The sequence below is a fragment of the Meleagris gallopavo genome, chromosome Z, assembly GCF_000146605.3.
Source record: "Meleagris gallopavo isolate NT-WF06-2002-E0010 breed Aviagen turkey brand Nicholas breeding stock chromosome Z, Turkey_5.1, whole genome shotgun sequence".
Taxonomy (NCBI): domain Eukaryota; kingdom Metazoa; phylum Chordata; class Aves; order Galliformes; family Phasianidae; genus Meleagris; species Meleagris gallopavo.
The window spans coordinates 27,010,474-27,032,758 of NC_015041.2; the positions used below are offsets into that span (position 1 = coordinate 27,010,474).

The window sequence follows — 22,285 nt, forward strand, 5'->3', positions numbered from 1 at the left end:
AAAACAAAACAAAAACAAAAAGAGAAAACAACAACAACAACAAAACAAAATAAAAAAAACCCACATCCTATCTTGCTATGGTAAGAAACACTTTGTATTTAGCCTCTGCATTTGGAGCAGGCAGAAAAAGGCTTCAGGGGGACTGTAGTTCGAGCATTTATTGATGATTCTCCAATATTTAAACTGGATTTGTTTTGCCATTAAACCTCACAAAAAAAAGCTGCATAGTAACTCTGTTTAGAACCTACTAGATGCAGCATCATAAGAATTTTCTAACAATCTCTGTCAAAGAGTGAAAAGAAAACTTTTGATTTACATCAGAACATCCCGTGGATACTTATTTTATTTTCAAATAAAGCAATGTATCCAAAAGTATACAAATTGAAACAACTTCTTCATAGTGTATAATTTGGTAAACTCAAAATCAAATAGCAATTGTAAGATTGCACACTGGAAGCATCTGACTAGAATCCAGATTACTAGCATGGTAGTTCAAGTGACAGAGCCAGAAAATGTACGTGTCAGATATAGGAACGAATTAGAAAGAGACCATGTTACACAGTGTACACTAAAGTCTTAACAAGCAGTTAACGAAACAGTTCTGTTTGTCTCCTTCTGTTCTCTTCATGCATTTCTCCTCCTTGCTTTCTCTTCCTCCCTTTCTCTTCCTCTCATTGTCTCTCTATTTTCCCATATATTACACACCTATTAACTCAAGCATAAATGGAAATAAGTACAAAACAAATTACATCAAGAGAGGTGACAGCTTATTATTCAGCTCTCCTCAGAATTTTTCCTTGAATTATTTTCTTACTTTCTAGCAATTGACTGATAAAGCTGTTAGGAAATTACTGTAATTCAAAACAGTAGCTGTGCATGTCTCCAGTTCAACTTATCTTTCAAAGAATCCTACATATCCAATAACACTATTCAATTGTAGTCCTAGGTCAGCTAACAAACTCTTTCTCAAAGACACTGAAAAAGATACAGCTGTAAAGTTCATGCCTCAGAACCAGTGCCAGTGAACTCAAATAGCAGAACATTTAATTTGAAAAGGATTAAAGCACAGCTAATAAAAGGTGATCCTTAGCTTTCAGTTACACACTGAAGTAACACACCAAGGTGCATACAACATAATAAAATTCAAAGACTTAAATGGAAATCAGCACATAAACATTAACTTTAGACATACAGCTTAAAAACTCAAGCAAGCACTGAAGAAATGTGTTACTGATTGGGGAAGGTAATTTTAGGACTGAAATTAGTTATTAACTTACAGATTCTGAGTGCTCCATTACAGCCAACACAAAGAAAACATATTCTTGACCAGTTTGCAGTTGTTTATTCTCAAAGCCACCATAATGCTTCTTATCCCCCAGTGTGAACTCCGTAGGAAGAACTTCAAAGTGAGCTGCAATATACGGCTTTAATTCAGCTTCCCTCCCAAAACGAATGCTTCTGCGTTTCCTAGCTATCTCTTTAAGCAGCTTTACAAAAAAGGAAAGGGGAAAAAAAAGAGAGAGAGAGAAAGCATTAAAAGAAAGATACATGTAAGGTAACTTTTTATCAATGTAATGAGAAAATTTAATGCATTTAACGTATTTAATGCAACTACAAAAAAGCAGTTAATCTACATTACATCAGGTCATGTCAGTACCACTAAACGGTACTGAAATTGCAAAATTTTCCTTGTTAAAATACTATTTAGCAAAGGTATTACCCATACTATAAACACAGGACAATTAAATTATTTTTCAGTGTCTGATATTTTTGTATTCCAGGTAAATACATAAACAAATAAAAATATAAATATAATAGAATAATATGTGTTTTTTTTTTTTTTTCTTGAAGAGAGATATATGCATACATTCTTTTCATATATACATACATGAAGTTAGTCAATGAATAATGTTTTTGTCATCCATATAAGTTTAAAATGTACTTTCTTATTTTCTTTATGATACAATAAAACTACGCCATATGATGTGATTATTTAAAAGCTGCTAATAAAAAATCCAAAGCTTAAAATATCCCGATTATTGGAATTAATTTATACTACCTATTTTAACTTTTTCTGATAACTCTGAAATACAGATTATTCAGTGTACTAGCACTTGTAATGATATACCATAAAAAAAAGATGTTGACACCTTTTATTTAATAATAATTATTTTTCTCTCATTTCTCTCATAGTTGTTAAGATCACTGAACACTTTAGAAATACTGAATTCTACAAAATGTCAGCTTTTCAATCTAGTTAATAAATAGCAAGTGAGATGCAGAAACATGTGGGAAGGGATTCATAAAAATATCTTCCATCTCAAATCTGAAACTGTCATTTTTTTGTTCAAAAGAACCAGAAATCATGTGCTTCATGATATGTTCAACCTACAGTGGTTTAGTGATAAGAATAAATAGCAGGACCTATGAATCCTAAGATCTCTTTTCTGCTGCTTAGCTAGAAAAAATTATCTACAAACTCACCCTACACAACTACACTTCAGATTTTAACTGCATATTTTGCCTTTCAAAATGTCACTTTTCGTTGTCATCTTGAATATTTGTACTGATTAACAAATTTAGAAAGCACATTACCACACTAGCAGTAATATTAAATAGGAGGCTCAAATCTGTAAAACAGATACTAATTAATGATGGAACAGAACCTCAACTGTTATAATCCACTGATGAGTTACTTATTAAATCAAACAAATGCTTATTCAATACCTTTTATCACTACAGATATAAGGGCATTCAACAAATATTAATCTGATTAGATTATGAGAAGCCTGAACTTTTCCTGGATGATAGGGGATGACTTCTAAAGTTCACTAAACTGTTCTACCCATTTTTCACTTATGAAATTTATGCAATGTTCAGTAGTCTCATCTTGTAATCATAGATTTTTCCAATGTCTTACAGTTCTTTGAGGCTTTTCAATCCTAATACAATCACATCCATTTTCTTGTTAGGAGGAGGAGACAAATGTTCAGAGATAAATAGAGATAAATAGAAAGGAGATTAAAATGAAATTTCCACTATTTATACTCATTTAAGGTATATTCTAAGTTATGGAAGATCTCTATTAGTCCTATGCTCCCTGTTAGCTAGCTTCTTCCTTCCCTTCCTGAGATTTGTGTTTTGCAACTATCATATTAAAAAATATGATGCAGATAAAATTATCTGCAAATTAATACTCCTCATTGGAGTGCATGTTTCAAACATGACCTATAGATAGGCATGAAAACAACCTGTATTGCTCAGATCCAAAGTTAGACTTGTAGATTCATAGAATCATTAAGGCTAGAAAAAACTTCCAAGACCATCTAGTCCAAGCATCAGACCGTCACCACCATGCCTACTAAACCACGTCCCTCAGAGCCACATCTATAATTTTCTTGAAAATCTCCAGGTTGGTGACTCCTGAGCAGACACTTCCAATGCTTTTCTACTATTTCTGATAAGAAATTTCTCCTAATATCCAACCTGAACCTCCCCTTTCACAACTCAAGAAATTCTTGTCCTCGCCACAACGTCCTTTCAGGAGGTTATAGAGAGCAATAAAGTGTCTCCTGAGCACCCTCTTCTACAGATTAAAATATCCCTTGCTGCTCTTTGTAAGACATATGCTTCCAGCCTTACAGTTATCCATTAGTTGTGTCACTTGGTCATAGAAGGAAATCAGGTTGGTCAAGCAGAACCTGACTTTCAGGAACTCATGTTAGCTGGGCTGGATCCCCTGGTTGTCCTACCCATGCCATGTGTTTGAACTCAAGACAACCTTTCCCAGTGTTCAGGTCAGGTTGACAGGCTTATAGCTCTCCAGATTCTCCCTCTGATTCTTCTTGTCAATGGGTGTCATATTAACAAGTTGTCAATTGTCTGAGACCTCCTCGATTAAGCAGGACTACTGATAGATGATGCAAAGTAGCTTGGAAGTCAGTTCTGCCTGCTTCCACAGTGGATCCCATACGGCAACAAGAACTTATTGACAATGCAGGTGAAATGTCTTAACTTGCTGTAGAGCAAACGAAGACGATGACAGAGTCCTTATTGGAGAAACAGGTTCTATAGGAAAAGATGTTAAAGAGAAATTAACTCACCCCTCCCAGTAAAAGTTTGGAAAAAGGGGCGAGCTGACAAATGTAGTCTCCTCCTGTTCAGACTCGTACCACAACAGGAGAGGGCAGGGGGAAAGGGCACCTGCTCAGATTGCACACGCCTTCCAGCTCTAGGAAGTCACGTGCTCATGTATTGGTTCAGGCTGTGACCTTAAAATTCCATACACTTGCTAATTGAGGGTATGTACGTAATAGTGTGCAGTTAACTGCTTTCCAACTCAGCTCTAATACTGAGCCTGTTCTCTATTGCAGAGTTTTTGCATTCAAACTATCATTTAACTGTATCAACTCTATTGTTCCAACTCAAAAACTTATACACTGGAATTGATCCTCTGAGCAACAAAAAAAAATTGCCAAAATTTGACATTAGAAATAATGTTAATCACTGAAAGACATTACTACAGTCAGCAGTCCATTTTCCTCCTTCACTCATTTCTATGAGCAGCTAAGAGTAAGTTTTCATGGTCTAAAAGTGAGGGCAGAAGAAAAGTGCATTATTGTAATATTAAGAAGAATTCCATGCAGTTGCTTTACAGAATGTGTCTCTCATATCTCTTGCTAGCTTCTTATATCGTAGATAATGTTACTAAGGGCAGAACACGAGGCAGAGACCAATCAAAATGTACTGAAAAGCCCTTAAAAACTAATGTATTTGTATGAAGCGTCATTTAGAAAGAAAGCTGAGCACTAACTACACTGAAGTCTCCTGAAACAGAAGGGTATATATTCAGAAAGCAACAGAGGAATACTTATATATATAGGTTGCTCTGAACATAGAATCATAGAATGGCTTGAGTTGAAACAGACCATATTAATCATCCAGTTTCAAACCCCCTGCTACATGCAGGGTCACCAGCCACCAGAGACCAGAACCCAGAGCCACATCCAGCCTGGCCTTGAATGCCTTCAGGAAGGGGATATCCACCTCCTTTGTCAACCTGTAGTGTGTCACTACCCTCTGTGTAAAAATCTTCCTCCTTATATCTAACCTAAACCTTCCCTGTCTCAGTTTAAAACCATTCCCCCTTCTCCTATCACTATCCACCCTCATAAACAGCCATTCCCCCTCCTGTTTATGTGCTCCCTTTGAGTACTGGAAAACCACACTGAGGTCTCCCTGGAGCCTTCTCTTCTCCAAGCTAAACAAGCCCAGTTCCCTCAACCTTTCCTCATAGGAGAGGTGCTCCAGTCCTCTGATCATCATAATGGCCCTCCTCTGGACCCGCTCCAAGAGCTCCATATCCTTCCTGTACTAGGGGCCCCAGGCCTGGCTCCAGATGGGGCCTCACAAGAGCTAAGTAGATGGGGACAATCACTTCCCTGCTGGCCACTCCTTTTTTAATGCAGCCAGAACACAGTTGGCCTTCCAGGCTGCAGGCGCACACTGCTGGCTCACGTCCAACTTCTTGTCTACCAGGACCCCCAAGTCCTTCTCCACAGGGCTGCTCTCAAGGAGATCTTCCCCCAGTTTGCATAAATACCTGGGATTGCCCCAACCCAAGTGCAGCACCCTGCACTTGGTTTTACTGAACCTCATTAGGTTTCCATGGGCTCACTTCTCCAGCCTGTCCAGGCCCCTCTGGATAGCTTCCCTTCCTTCCTGTGTATCAACTGCACTGCTCAGCTTGGTGTCATCCGTAAACCTGCTGAGGGTGCACTTGATGCCATCATCTATGTCACTGATGAAGATGCTGAAGAGCAACAGTCCCAAGACCAACCCCTGAGAGACACCACTAGTGACCTGCCTCCACTCTGACACAGAACCATTAATCACAGTCCTTCGGCTTTATCCGGCCAGCCAATTTCTAATGTATCAAACAGTCCATCCTTCAAATCCACACCTCTCCAATTTAGAGAGAAGGATGTGGCGAGGGACCATGTCAAAGGCCTTGCAGAAGTTCAGGTAGATGACATCCACCGCCTTCCCCCGTCTACCAAAGCTTTCACTCCATCATAGAAGTCCATCAGATTGATCAGGCACAATCAGCCCTTTGGTGAAGCCATGCTGGCTGTCTCAAATCATCTCTTTACCTCATATATGCCTCAACATAACTTCTTGGAGGATATGTTCCATGATCTTCCCAAGCACAGAGGTGAGGCTCACCGATCTGAAGTTCCCCAGGCCTTTCTTTCTCCCTTTCTTAAAAATGGAAGTAACGTTTCCCTTTTTCCAGTCACCGGGACCTCCACCGGGCAGCCATAATTTTTCAGATATGAGGGAGAGCAGCTTAGCAACCACATCAGCCATCTCTTTCAGAACCCGAGAATGGATATCATATGGCCCCATAGACATAATATGTCCTATTTTTTTCCATGGAAACTACAACAGGTACAAAGAGCACAATAACACTGTTTGATACAGCAAATTCTCAGCTACAAAACACTATTTTTCAATGCAGTCATCAGAATTACCTATATATTTTTTGCTGATGATGAACAAAAGCCTACATGATGTGGTTATAAAAATCTATAGTTGTCCGTAATGTGGCTTATCCCTCACACTGTTGTCACCACAGCTGAATCACATCACTCACTATCTCAAGGTGCTCATATCTAGAGTTTAGTCTCCATATACGTTCAGCAAGCACTGATGAATATAAGAGAATTCAATTTTTCTTAATGTTGCATGGCAACGAAGGGTTACAGAATACTGGTGGGAAGGTTCAACCTCTGATTTGTAGGCCAACATAATAAAACAGGAGGCATTACTTTCAGAGCAATCCTTGTACTAACTTGAAGCCAGGAACTATGTATGGGAACTGCTGAATCACGGCTTGAACCTCTGATTGATCACCTGAGATGAGCAATGAGTCAGCCCTGGGTGCACAGGTGAAGGCAATTCACCTATGCTGCTGGAAGGGGTGAAGCCTGGCTCCACCTCTCCTAGACCCATTTAAGAGCTGACTACCAGTAGAAAGGATCTCTTTCTGGAGATTCCTTCTCTGGAGTTTTACAGTGAGCCCAGGATAAGGGTAAGCTTTCTATCTATTCTCTGTAATTATTACCTACTTAATCAAAATCTGTTGCTTATTTCACAATTATAACATCTGTATATTTATTGATTATACAAACTATAAGTAGGAGGAGATGTACATAGCTTGAGTCATACCTGAAGATCACAACCCATATTTTAATTTTCTGTTATGGTATCCATTAGAATTTAAAGATACTTGTGTGACTATCTTGAATAAATTATCTATGTTTCCAGGTCACACCACATTTATGGTATGAGTTTTAAATTACTCATAAAAAAAATAATGTGAGGAGTACCAAAATCAAAAGTACATCAAACTATAAGGGGAAGGAGAATGTCTAATATTAAACATGTCTTGCATTTGAATTAGTAATATAAAATGCATATGTTTAGCAGCACGGATGGTGGAGTACTCCATTGCAGCATTTGAAGTAATCAGAAGCTAAGTTTTGGCTATGACTGATATTACTTAATTGAGTAAACCAAAATGTATTTAACTGGCAAATTAAAAAAAAAAAGCTCAAAATTCTTATTCATCACCATTGTCCAGCTAAACTTAGGTGTGTTTGTGTGTAGATAAAAAATTCATCAGTGACATCAATTACACATGACTGAATAGACCTTAGGTGAACTTCTGGCCTCATTCATTTTTTATGTATAGATGAGTTTGCTGTGAAGTATCACTATTTGCATATATATCCCCTGTGGTTTTTTATATCAAGACTTCACAGAAATTCTTAAATTGATTTAAGACTTAACATGCAGGCTTTTACTTAGATTTTATTGCTTACAAATCTAAAGCAATCTTGCTCTATAATACATAGTGCAAAACATAATATTTTGTTAAATTTCATTTATTTTCATGACATCTATTTGAAGTAGAAATAATGGGAAATTCTTAGTTTATAAAAAAGATCTATCTCAGCTACTATTTTTAGGTAAATAATATTCAGATACATTATATTTTATGCTCTTTTAAGATTCTTCATCTCTTTTAATTTATTTAAAGAATGGAGATTCAAGCGATAAGAAAAAGAAGATCAGTTATATGTAATAAAGCTGGAGAGTTTTTTTTTTGAGTAGGTAGTTACACAGTTGAGTTAAAATTCCAGAACTGTGATTTCGGTTAAGATATTTTTTCAGGTAATCTAAGCAAAGCATTTAGAATACACTTCAATGGAAAATCTATTTGATTTTTTTTTTCTGACACTAGCTTTATATCTGAGACTGTACCAAAAACATGAAGCACAAGTATCTTCAGTTAACCATTAAGAATTACTTGCTCAGATAGTTGTGGTTATAGTTTGTTGCTGCTGTTTCTCCTCTTAATTTATTTACTGGGTCACTGCTTTCCAATGTTTTCAGAGATAGCACAGTACAGAATCTTAGAATGGATAGGTTGGAGGAAACCATAAAGATCACCGAGTTTCACAAACACCCCTCCTCCCCCCACTTCCACCATGGAAAGGGTTGCCAGTCTCTAGATGAGTCTGCCCATCCAACCTGGCCTTGACTGCCTCCAGAGCTGGAGCATCTACAACCTCTCTGAACAGCCTGTCCCTGTGTATCACCAACCTCTGAACAAGAAATGTCTTCCTAACAGGTAACCCAAATCTATCCTCTTATAGTTTAAAGCCATTTCCCCTTGTCCTATCACTATCAGACTCTCTCTATATTTCATATTTTTTAAAGCAGGATGAAAAACAGTTCTCTAAGTAACAGAAATGGGATGAGGGAGCATGAAATACAAACACTGACTGGCCATAATTTTTTTTTTGCCCACCAAATAGTTACTATATATATTGGCACGATTGTAAGAGATATATCAAGGGCTTTCATTCTTTATCAGAAATAAATGTCGTTTTCCAGTCAATGCATATCTTATTTCTTCCACCATTAATTCTACAATGTGGTCTCAATTATATCAGTTAAAGTGGGAAACAACCCTTCTTGACCCAAATATTTCTGAATTAATAAATGCTATTTATCAAACTATTATACAGATTAATGCACCACAACTAGCAGGATGATTAAAATGACCCTTTGCTATGAGAATCAGCAACACAGATCCATAGAATTTAATTGACAAAGTTCAATGTCATCTGGCATCTATCCTTCAATCTGTTAATGGTACTGAATATCTTTGGATATTAGAAGTGGATGGTGATATTAAATCAGTTTCCCATTATTGTATATATACTGCCAGCAGAGTTTCACTCTTAAACTATTTGATGTCACTGAGGACTATAATCATGAACTGATGGCATTTACAGTCCAACTCTTTTTAAGGGAAGATGTTAATGGATAGAAGTAAGCACTACATTTGATTCACAGTGGATGATCACATAAATGAAACCTGCCAAGACGTAACACATGCTTCTTTAAAAGGGTCAGCAGCAACAAAAATGCAGTCCTTCAAACAATTCAGTTTTTTCATCTTCTGATTAAGAGTTCTGTTATTGCTGTAGATTTTCTTCTTAGACTGTTCTAATCAGGAAAGGACACATTTATCATTGTCAGTGAAAGATGTATGTTATATTTTGAAAGGTTTCTACAGTAGTGTTGGTTTCTGAAAATATTTTCTTTGTATTTTGGTGTAAACATTGAAAGTAATCTGCATCTGTTCAATGGGAAGTATCACTGCTTGCAGATGGTTTTGACATCAGTGTGTGTACTGAATCAGAAACATCTAGATTTGAAAAGACTTTTAAGATGATAAAATCCAGCCATCAACCCCACCTACCAAATCCCATTACTACATCATATCAGCCAACATAACGTATGTGTAGCTCTTAATTACCTCTAGGGATAGGTAAGGCAGTAGACCAGGCTAGCCTGAAAAGTGATAAATGACTCATGCCTGGAAGGCCAAGTTGATCAAGGTCAAGTTGGATGGGGCTTTGAGTAGCTTGGACTCGTGAAAGGTGTTCCTGCCATGGCATGGGGATTAGAGTGGATGAACTTTTAAAGTCCCTTCCAATCCAAACCATTTCTTGTTTTAGTCATTCTTTGAAATGATCAGCTCCAGTACAAGTGAGTTCTCCAGTGAAGCAGAAGATTTCAGTGGGTGAGGAGGATCCTGCAATCAAGGAGCACCAGGATGAGAAGAGAACCACCATGAACAACTAGCCCTCCTGCATGTGGCTAAGGAGACATGGGTAGGCCATTAGCAGTGACATAACACCTCCATACCTACGAAAACAAGCCGTAGGTAGTCCAATCAATCAGGACCTCAGTGAATACAGTGGGAAAACGGTGTGGCACAACAGTTCACACAGGGAGGGAGCAGAGTAGACAGTTTTCTTCTCATCTGGGAACAGTAAGATGCAGACTTCTATTGAAACAAATATGGTGGCCACCAGTTGGAAAAACCAAGATGAGGTAGAAACTAAGACTTAGGAGTCACAGTCTTCCTGAGCTTCTGCTGTAGGCAACTCCAGAATCCAGAAGTCCCACTTCCCAAGCACTCCCACCTCAATGAACTTTTAAAGCAACTGATCAGGTTGCAAAAAGAAACTACCATTCTGAGACATGCCCAGCATTAAGAGTGAGAGATTGATGCTTAATATTGTGCACTGAGTGACACAGACAGATTGACAATTCTGTATTAAGTTCCTGCAATGGGGGAAGCTAAAACTAGCTTCTAAACTTGAGATGACAAGCCAAAATAACATGCAAGACAAGGGCGGCATTAGAACACCAGTTCCACCAAAAAGATAGTACCTTGGTAACTGGGAACTCCTTGCTGAGGAGTACTGAGTTCCCAATTTGCCATCTGGATAATCTCCCCAGAGGTTTACTGTCTGTGTGGGACCTGTTTTTGAGACATCAAGAGAAGTCACCCAGGTATGATGAAGCCAGCTGACTACTATCCTTATCTACTCATTCAAGTGGGGCCACAGGAGGCTTTAACAAGAAACAACAAAACATTAAAAAGAGATTCTATGTGCCTTGGAATTACACTGAAGAGATCAGATGCATGACTAGTGTGTTTTTCAGTCCTCCTGGTTGGAGACTGAGACTGTGGGAGAAGGAAGAGGAACGGCTGAATAACTGTCTTCATGGATGATGCCATGCTTAGGGTTTTGGGTTCTGCAATCTTGGGCATGCCTTTGAGAGATCAGATGTGCAGATAGGTGGGATGCAACTGACTAGGTGGGGCAACCATGTTCTGGGAGGGAAGTTGTCTGGATAGATCAGAAGAGATTTAAATAATATATTTGTTGGGGTAGGGGATGGGCTTCTAAGTGATAGACAGAAGACACAGAGAATGCTGTAACTTTAGAAAGAAGCAGGGAAAAAAACGTGAGTTGTACTAAAGAAAGTGGTTGTGAAGAGTTGTCTCTGAGTAACAGCCATGATCAGGTTGAGAGATTAAGAGTTAAAATTAGGGACTGGGTCAAGAAGAGACAAGTGGTAGTCAGTCTTCTACAGGTTGTCTGATCAAGGAAAGCCTGTGGATGAGGACGTCTTGTTTCAACTAAAAGAAGCATCATGATCACAGCCTCTCATCCTGATGGGAGATTTCAGTTACCTTGATGTCTGTCCAGCATGTCTGGAAAAACCTAGCTGTTAGGTGAAGTCTCTGGTGACTAGAAAAAAGGGAGACATCACTCCCATTTTTAAGAAAGGTAGAGGGTGGCAAGCTTTACCTCTATGCCTGGGAAGATCATGGAGCAGATCATCCTATAAGCTATATTAAGGCACATACAAGATAAAGAAGTGATTTAAGACAGTCAGTAATCCAAGGGTATATCGTGCCTGACCATTCTGGTGGCCATTTTTGATGGATTGACAGAATCAGTGGACGAAGGAAGGGCAACTGATGCTGTCTACTTAGATCTCTACAAGGCTTTTGATGTGGTCCACATCACATCCTTATCTATAAATTGGAGATACATAGATTTTTACTTGGATTTTTTGATTATTCATTGGATAAATAATTGATTGACCACAACTCTCTGACTGTAACCATGCAATGGCTCTATGCTCAGATCAGTGCTGATGAGTGGTGTCCCCCAGGGCTCCATCCTGAGACTAGTGCTTTTTAACCTCTTTATCAGTGACTTTGATAGTGAGATTAAGTGCACCCTTAGGAAGTTTGCTAATGATACTGAGCTGAGTGGTGTAGTTGATACAGAAGGAAGGGATGCCATCCAGAGAGACAAGCTTATAAGTTGGTCCACGTGAGCCTAATGAGACTCAACAAGGCAAAATGCAAAGTTTTGCACCTGGGTCAAGGCATTCCCAGTTATGTGTACAGACTGGGGGAAGAACTCGTTAAGAGGAGTCCTGTGGAAAAGGATTTGGGGGTTCTGGTGGTCAAAAAGCTGGATGTGAGCCAGCAGTGAGCACTTGAGATCTTGAAGGCCAGCTGCATCATGGGATGCATCAAAAAAGGGATGACCAGCAGGCTGAGGAAGTTGATTGCCCTTCTCTACTCTGCTCATGCAGTCCCATCTGGGGCACAAGAAAGATATGGAGTTATTGGAGCAGGTCTGGGGAAGGACCAGAAAGATGATCAGAGTGCTAAAACACTTATGAAAAAAAGTTGAGGCAGCTGGCCTTGTTAAGTCTGGAAAAGAGAAGAGAAGGCTCTAGGGAGACCTCATTATGTCCTCTAGTACTTTAGGGAAAGTAGTAGTCAGAAGGGAGGTTATTTTTTTTTAGATGGGAACATAGAAATAGGACAAGAAGGAATGTGTTAAAACCAAAATAGGGGAGATTTAAGTTAGATGTTAGTAGGAAATGTTTCACTCAGATGGTGACAGAATCATAGAATCACAAGGTTGGAAACAACCAGCAAGATCCATCTAGTCCAACCGCCCTCCCATCACCATTGCTATCACAAGCTACTAAACCATATCTTGTAGCTTCCCATCCAGAACACTGCCAGGGACAGTGACTCCACCACCTCCCTGGGCAGGCCATTCCAGTGCCTGACAACTCTCTGAGAGAAAGAGTTCTTCTTTATGTCTAACATAAACCTCCCCTGGTACAACTTGTGGTTATTTCCTCAAATCCTGTTTGTTGCTAGGAGAAGTGGCCAAAGCCCTCCTCCTCACAACCTCCCTTCAGGAAGTTGGAGAGTGCAATAAGGTCTCCTCTGAGCCACCTCTTCTCCAGACTAAACAATCCCAGCTCCCTCAGGTGCTCCTCATAAGACTTGTGCTCCAGACACCCCCCTCACCAGTTTTATTATCCTTCTTTGGACACGTTCTAGGGCCTCAATACCTTTTTTGTAGTGAAGGGCCCAAAACTGAACACAGTACTCAAGGTGTGGCCTCACCAGTGCTGAGTACAAGGGGATGATTACCTCCCTGATCCTACTGGCCACATTATTTCTAATGCAGGCCAGGATTCATTGGCCTTCTTGGCCACCTGGGCACACTGTTGGCTCACATGCATCACGAGCATCAACCAACACTTCCAGGTCCCTTTCCTCTTCACAGTCATCCAACCACTCTTCCCAAGCCTATGGTGCTGCATGGGGTTATTGTGGCCAAAGTGCAGGACCCAGCACTTGGCCTTGTTGAACCTCATCCCAGAATCCAACTTATCTAGATTCCTCTGAAGGGCTTCCCTACCCTCAGGCAAATTGACGCTACCTCCCAACTTGGTGTCATCTGCAAACTTTTTGAGGGTATACTCAATCTCTTCATCTACGTCATCAATAAAGATATTAAACAAGATGTGCCCCAGTATCAACCCCTGCGGGACACCACTTGTAACGGGTAAGCAGCTAGATTTAGCTCCATTAGCCACTACTCGTTGGACACAGCCCTCTTGCCAGTTCCTTACCCAAAGAAGGATATTCTTATCCAGGCCACGGGCAGCCAGTTTCCCCAGAAGAATACTATGAGAGACCATGTCAAAGGCTTTGCCAAAGTCTAGGTAGACTACATCAACAGCCTTTTCCGCATCTACCAGGCTGGTCACCCAGTCATAGAAGGAGATGAGATTGGTCAAGCACAACCTGCCTTTCATGAACCTGCGCTGGCTAGGCCTGATCCCTTGAATGCCACACACATGCCATGTGATCTCACTCAAGATGATTTGCTCCATAACTTTCCCTGGTACCGAGGTCTGGTAGATGGGGTTCACACTGGCAATCCTCCAGTCCTCTTGGACCTCTCCAGATAACTGGGAGCGCTGGTAGATGGCCAAGAGCAGGTTGGCAATCACTTCCTCCAGCTCCCTCAGCATCCTAGGATGAAGCTCATCCAGTCCCATGGACTTGTGACAGTCCAGATGGAGGAGGATCTCTCGAACTGTCTCCACCAGAATCACTGCATATCATCCCTGATTTCCATAACAGGCCGTAAAGTGCCCTGAGGATAACTGATCTGCCTATTAAAGGCAGATGTAAAGAAGGCGTTGAGGACCTTAGCCTTCTCCTTATCCTCAGTGGTCACATTCCCTGCATCAAATAAAGGATGAAAATTCTCCCTGGTTCTTCTCTTACTGTTGATATATTTATAAAAGGATTTCTTATTCTCTTTTACTGCGGTGGTCAATCTGAGTTCAATTTGGGCTTTTGCCCTCCTAACTTCCTCCCTGCATACCTTCGCAACTTCCTTGTAATTTCCCAAGTAGCCTGTCCCTTCTTCCAGAGGACATAGGCTCTCTTTTTCTTCTGGAGTCTCAACAGTAGTACTCGGCTTATCCACACTGATTTTCTTCCCCTATAGGTTGCCTTATGGCATTCAGGGACAGCCTGTTCTTGTACCTTTAGGATTTCCATCTTGAGGAGTGTCCAGGCTTCCTAGACCACTTTACCCTAAGGAGCAACTCCCAAGGGACCCGTGCTACAAGCGTCCTGAACAGGTCAAAGTCCGCCTTCTTGAAGTTCAAGATAGTAGTTTTGCTAATCACCCTTTTGACATCTCGCAGAATAGAGAATTCTCCAATTTCATGGTTGCTCTGCCCATGACAGTCCCCAGCCTTCACATTTCCCAGCAGTCCTTCTCTGTTAGTGAAGAGCAGATCTAGCAGGGCACCACCCCTGGTAGGCTCTCCTACCAGTTGCTTAAAGAAGCTATCTTCCACACACTCTAGAAACCTCTTGGACTTCTTCCTCTTGCTGTATTATACTGCCTACATGTATCAGGGAAATTGAAGTTTCCCACAAGAACGAGTGCTAGCAATCACATGACTTCTGCAAGCTGCTCATAGAATGCCTCATCCATCTCTTCATCCTGATTAGGTATTATTACAGATCCCCACCAAGATGTCACCCCTATAGGCCTTCCCCCTGATCCTTACCCACAGACACTCAACTTTATCATTCCCAACCCTAAGCTCTTCAATATCAAAACAGTCTTTAATATAAAGGACTACACCACCACCACCCTTCCTTCCTCATTTATCCCTTCTGAACAGCTTGTAACCATCCATCACAGCACTCCAGTCATGGGAGTGGTCCCACCATGTTTCGGTAATAGCAATTAGGTCATAGTTAGCCTGCCATACAATTGCTTCTAACTCCTTCCGCTTGCTGCTCATGCTGCGTGCATTGGTGTAGATGCGCTTCAGCTGAGTCGTCTGGCTAACCTGCAGCTCAAGCACTGTTCTCCTGGGCTCATCTCTTGTGAGGCCTGTTTTGTTCCCTTCCCCTGTCATAGATAGTTTAAAGTTCTTTCAATAAGCCCAGCTAGCTTCTGCACTAGGATTTGTTTCCCTCTTTGAGATAGGTGGGTTCCATGGATGGACAACAGGACAGGGGCCAAGTAAACTGCCTCCTGATCAAAAAACTCAAAGTTTCTGGTTCAACACCACCCTCTGAGCCAATTATTCATTGCTTATGCTTTCCAAGTCCACTCCATGTCCCTCACTGCCCCTGAAGGTATAGAACAAAAAAAAAAAAAAAAATCACTTGAGCTCCCACTCCTTGAACTAAATGCCCCAAACTCCTGAAATCTCTTTTCATAGCTCATAGGCAATTTCATCACTGCCCATCTGAACTATGATTGAAGGAAAATAATCAGTGGATCTATCCAGCTTTGGGAGTTTCTTGGTTATGTCACTGACCCGGGCTCCAAGAAAGCAGCACTATTCCTGACAGCTCGGGTCCAGTCTGCATATGGGGTTCTCTGTTCCACTGAGAAGGGAGTCACACACCATGACCTCCCTTCTTTCTTTCCTGACAGAGGCAGTCTCAAGGCATGGGGGTAACCACCTTGCCTTAAGCTCCCTTGTAGGCAGATACTCCATTGCCTCCCCACTTACCTGCCCTTCAATTCCAAGTGTCTGAAACTTGATGAGGTGCTGAAATATGTTGCCCAGAGAAGTTGTTGATGCCACATCCCAAAAGACATTCAAAGCCAGATTGGATGGAGTCCTGACTAGGGGTTTTAGAACTAGATGATCTTTCATGTCATTTGTAGGCCAAAACATCCTATGATCCCTGGGCAGACTGTTCCAATACAGAATCACTGTGAAGAAACTCCTAACATTCAATATAAATTTCTATTTCTGCAGCTAGCAGTAATTTCTCAGATATTATCAGTTGTTGCCTGATAAGAGACCCTCACTATTTTCACCCTTAATGTATTTTCAGAAAAATGTAGGGAGCAATTATGTCCCCTCTGTTTCCTATTCTGAGGACTAAACAAACCCAGATATCTCAGATGCTTCTCATGACACTTATCTTCCAATCCTCTGCCATCTTTGTTGCTCTTCTCTGCACTTTCAACCAATTCAATGTGCTTCTTGTAGTGAACACAGTATTAGAAATGTGGTCTCATAAGTGTCAGAGGCCTATCACTCCACTAGCCCTGCTGGCTGCTCAAACCAGGATGCCATTTGCCTTTGTGTACACATAGGCATACTGCTGGCTCATATTCAGTCAGCTACTGTCCAGAAATCATCCCCAGGTCCTTTTCTGCCAGTCAAATTCCTTGCCAGTCTTCCCCAAGCCTATACTGCTGCTTCAGTACATCCTCAAGCAGATTGGCAGTCTTGCCAAACTTGGTACCACCTGTGAACTTGAGGGTGCACTTGATTCTCTTACACAGATCATTGATAAAAATGAGTTTAAAAAAAAAAGCTGTGAGGGAATGCCAGTGGTGAGTGGCCATCAAATGGAATGAACTCTTTGAGACCCACCACCCAGCCAATTCCTCAACTAGTCAACTGTACCTTTCCTCAAAGCATAAGCAACCAGTTTCTCTAGGAAAATACTGTGCAAGACTATGACTGACATAAACAATACCCACAGTCTTTCTCTCATCTATGAAGTGAGTTAACTTGTCACTGAAGGTGATGAGGCTAGTCAGGAAGACTTGACTTTCAGAAACCCATGCTATCTGCTTCTATTGTTTTCTATGTGTCATGAGATGGAGCTCAAGATGAAGCGTTCCGTAACCTTCCTTGGTATGCAGGTCAGACTGACAGGACTGTAATTTCCTGTATCTTTCTTCCTGACCTTCTTGCAGATAGGCATCACATTCATCAATCTTCAGCCAACTAGGACTCCCCTGGTTAGTCAGGACTGCTGATAAATTATTGAAAGAGGCCTGGTGAGTGCTTCTGACATCTTCTTCAGTGCCCCTGGATAAATTCCACCTGGTCCTACAGACTCGTGAATATTCAAAACAGGAAAGAGTTAACTTACATCTTTCCCACTGTATTTTAAGACTTCTTTTTTCTTCATGTTGCTTCCTCTCATCATCTTACAAATTAACAGTCTGGGTATCCTGTGAACAATTGTCCTTTCTAAGAAAGACAATTTTGTTTTCCTCAGTCTTATCCTCATTATTCAACACTGTGTTGCCCCTCACATCCAATAAAAGATGGAGGCTCCTTATTTCTCCTTTTGTTATTGATGTACTTATCAAAGCATCTTTTATCATCTTTTGCTACACTACCCAAACTGAGTTCCACTTGGGCTCTGTATCTTCTAGTTTTCTCCCTACAAAATTGGACAGCTGCTCTGTAGTCCTGCAGTTGCCTGCCCCTTCTTCCGAAGTTCCTAACTCCCTTTTGATTCCTGAATTCCTGACTTTGTACATGGTGAAGCATCTCTGTAACACGGAAGTCCTGAACCCACCAAAAGAAAAAGGAAAAGTATGAACAAATAAAAATATCATTAAGCTAGAAACCATATGTACAAGTTACCATGACACCTAAATGGGATCTAAAATACCAGCTAGATATAGGAATAGCAACATTACCTCTTTCATAACTGGCTTTCATATGCAACTCTGAGAAGAGCTTTACAACCATAAATAATAGCTTCAATCCATCAGTTTGGAATAATACAATTTAGATTGTACCATATTGCCATTATGTATACCAGAAGACTGGACTGGATCCTGACACTAAACTTCCTGGTTTATTTATCCTATCAATAATAAATAGATTTCTAGTATTACTGGGCTTGTCACAGAGGTCAAAAGATTTCCATTCTTCAAAGAAATGTCATTTGTAGTGTCAAATGATGACACAGTGTTATACTTTCCAGATTTATTTTTTTCTGAGCACACTCTGCCAGTACTATGGAGAATAGTGTAACGTCTTCTCATCAGCAGCCTTACAATATGTGAAAGAAACATATAAAGGCACCAGAAGAAGGTCAAATGTTAAACTGCAGTGCAAAATGCAATTTAACATTTGTTATAGGCTTAGCAAACACTCCACTAATGAACCAGACCTTTATTAGAGTTCATATCACTGGTGATTAAGCTTTCTCTGACAACTCATTTCACCTCCTGCACTTTTACATTACACTTCACAATAGGAAAAATAATAAAATATTAATGCCAACAAAGATCAGACACTTTGTGTGTTTTATTGAAACTTAATGTTTGTAATGTCTTCTAATTTGAGTAACTTGAACTTGGTTTCAGTTCTCACAGACTAATTCAAATATAAACACAAAATATTCTGGCAACCGAAACTTCTTAAACTGCTAAATCAATAGTATACCACTAATAAGATGATTTCCTTAAAAAAAGGGAGGAAGACAGTGAAAATACACAGTACCTCATCTAGTTCCATTTCATCTGGACTTTCCCATGGTTTGATAAATTTTCCACGAGATCTCTTCAAAGGCACAATAACTATGTAATAGCCTCTGTAAAAGAAAGAGTGGGACAAAAGTGAAGCTGAAGGAAAAGGAAAATAAATTGATGGAGTATGTTTGTTCAGAGGGGCTCATAAAAACTGCCTGTCACACTGAGAAATATTCCAGCCTTCCAAACATATTTATAATTTTTGGTATAACATATTTAACAAAAAATGGTACTAATTACCTGCCTTTTCATTTGAACATAGAAATATGTATAGGAAAATTTAATTACAGTGTTCTAAAATGCCTGCATATTTGACTGCAGGTTATTATTTTGTTTGATATACAAGACCATGGTTCACTTGTGCCCTACCATCACTAATGTGGAAACAAACAAAAGCACAAACATAAAAGAATTCAAACCCCTAAAATGAAACATTATCCCATTTTTTCCATTTTCATGTAAAATTTGAATAGTATGGTAACATGTTACCATAACAGAAAGTGAAACTACATATCATAAATTCACACATTCCACACACAATCTCTTCACTTTTGAGTATCAACTGCCATCAGCTTTTCCTACTTAAGTATTCTTTTCACAGTCATAGATGTACGTTCTCTTTACAGCTAGGATTCACATATTTCCCACTCAAAAGTTTTTCTAAAAATATTTTGCTTCCTCTGCACTCCTTCCTCCACTTCTGCCTATTTCTCCACCAAAAATTTGATGTTACTAAAGAAATAGAAAGAACAGCATAAGCACTCCTTACCTCAGAGAAGGAAAGAAGCTGTTTCCAGTAACAAGGTCATTAAGAAGGTCTCTATTATGGAAAACAGTGTTTTCTATTCCTGCCTCCTTCCTCCTTTCATTTATTTATTTATTAGTAGGTAAAGGAGGAGACTTAAGAAAGACTTGCCTTACAATTAATCAAAACTTTGCCCAGTCTAAACCAACTCTATAAACTGTCTTATCATATCAGAGCATAGCAGTGGTTCATTTTAATGGTCTCTTCTTAACTAAAGCAATTTCCTCTAAAATAAATCTAACAACAATCTGTATTATTAGTTACTGTTCTAAATGCTTAAGTTCCTAACACTCAATACAGTTAAGAAATTTGAGAAATTTATTTGTAGAAATGCAAAGCTCTAACAGAACGTATTAAACAAGAAGTGTAGCCACAGATCTGTAACTTTTCTCTTGCTGTATTGTCATGATTTAAAGAAAATTTCTGTCGTACATTCTTTACAGTAGACACGAAAAATTATCTTTAAGAATTATATTCTTATTAATTAGTAAGGCTGCTTGAGCTCAGATTTTAAATCTGAGTATGTATACTAAACAAATCTTCAGATTTTTATTTTTTTCCTTAAACGTTATCTTGAATGTTACTGTAAATGTTTTTTAATAGTTTTATGAAACAAGAACACTAAAATGTCTATAGTAAGATATATTCTCAGCTTCATAATAATCATCTTTACATCTAGACATATATTTTTCCCAAACATGTATTAGGATTAGATGTATAACTACATTTCTGAAATTATCTGATTGAGAGATATGACAAGACCCTAAGTCATTAAGAGCTGCAGGAATCTGTCAAGATTTCTCCTAGGGCAACAAGACAAGTAAAAATGTTATAAATAAATATAAAATCTTAAAAGTAGTTTAATTGGGCTCTAAAATGCTTCCTCTTTAACACAAAAAAATTGCAAATGACATAAATAGCTCTTCCTTGTTGACATTTCCTCTCCCCCTCACCCCACAGGTTATGACTTTTGTTGTGACATCTGATTTTCAGAAAATTTTTATAGGATCTCTGCCTCCCAAGAAGCTTTTTGTCTCCCTCACAGATTGCTTGTCTGCTCCAAAGTCAGGATACCAAAGGATTCAATTTCCTCAACAGTTTCTATTTAATTATTCCCTTTCCCCAAAATTGGCTTTTATCAAACTGATGAGAAATAAACTATAAGAAGAATTTCTCAGAAATGACAAGACAAGCCAAACAGTAACTTAGGAGTAGACATACTGGACTTAGTGGCTGAAGTAATATTCTTCTAAACATAATCAGACCTGAAGAAACATTAGTAGACAGCATTTTGGAGCACTTTGAACTAAAATATCTTGTACCAATTAATAAATGGGTGCTGTTCTTAATCAGTGTCAGCAGGCCACACTTGCAGTATGCAGATGTTTTATAGTAATTTTGATGGGGTAGGAATGAAAACTGTGAAATGCTTAGGAATGTGGAAGTAGCAAGTCTGTCCGTGCTGAGAATTTTCTGAAAAAACAGTGTATTTTTGCAACCAATAAGCTATGGAATTTCTAAGTGTTGCTAACCCAAGGCTGTAGTTCGTAGAAACCAGAATAGAGGATTGAAATCTACTATTTCATAATTAAAAATTTAAGGCAAATAAGTAACCTAGATTTCTCTTAATTCATGCCAGTATCAGAAGTAGTCCAATTGGCCATCTCTAATGTAAATGCAGAAAAAGAAAAAATATCTTGGGGGAATTATACAACTCCCTTGATATAAACACATATTTTCCTTGAAGTATTTCCAAAGAAGAATTTATTCATATTAACATCTTGAACTATGTTTTCTATCAGTATTTAAACAAAACTAAATGGTAGCTGAACTGCAACAATAGGCTATGGATTCTTACAGTGCTTTATTCAATCTAGTTACCTCATTAAAATATAAATTTCCAATATCAATTCATAGAAGTAATCTGTCAAATGAATCTTCTTCTACTATGCTAACTTCTCCTCTACACAGAAACATGAAATATCTTCAAACATCAAATGGAGGATTTTACTCTTCAGCAGTGTCATTCCATAATTTTAACCTGAATATCTTCATTTTGTTTAGTTTCAAAGAGGTTTAGGGTATAATAATGTTTGCTAGGAAGGCAAAAACATACTCTTTTAACTTGCTTAAGCCTACCTTTTGGACAATTTTCTTTGCTAAGGCATACGACATGAGTAACAAATCCTTGCAAAAGCAGATTTTCTCATTTATATAGTAACTACAGTGTATATACATTTCCTTTTTCAGATTCATAAGAATTAATATAAAACAAAAACAATTGATAATTAGTCCTTATACATCATTCAGACACTGAAGATGTGCTAGATGAACTTAGTAGCAGTCTACTGATTACTTTTTTTTTTCCCTG

General features: G+C 39.1%; 1 protein-coding gene across 1 annotated transcript in view; it reads right to left on the minus strand.

Annotated features, from left to right (window-relative positions):
- The window catches only part of LOC100550569 (receptor-type tyrosine-protein phosphatase delta-like), a 177,211-nt gene that overhangs the window by 82,803 nt on the left and 72,123 nt on the right, over positions 1 to 22,285 (minus strand). Inside the window, exons 11-12 of the mRNA XM_031557282.1 lie at positions 19,081 to 19,171; positions 1,278 to 1,487 (exon numbers count right to left, since the gene is read on the minus strand). Coding sequence (XP_031413142.1) covers positions 1,278 to 1,487; positions 19,081 to 19,171 — 301 coding nt within the window. The remainder of the gene's footprint in view (positions 1 to 1,277; positions 1,488 to 19,080; positions 19,172 to 22,285) is intronic.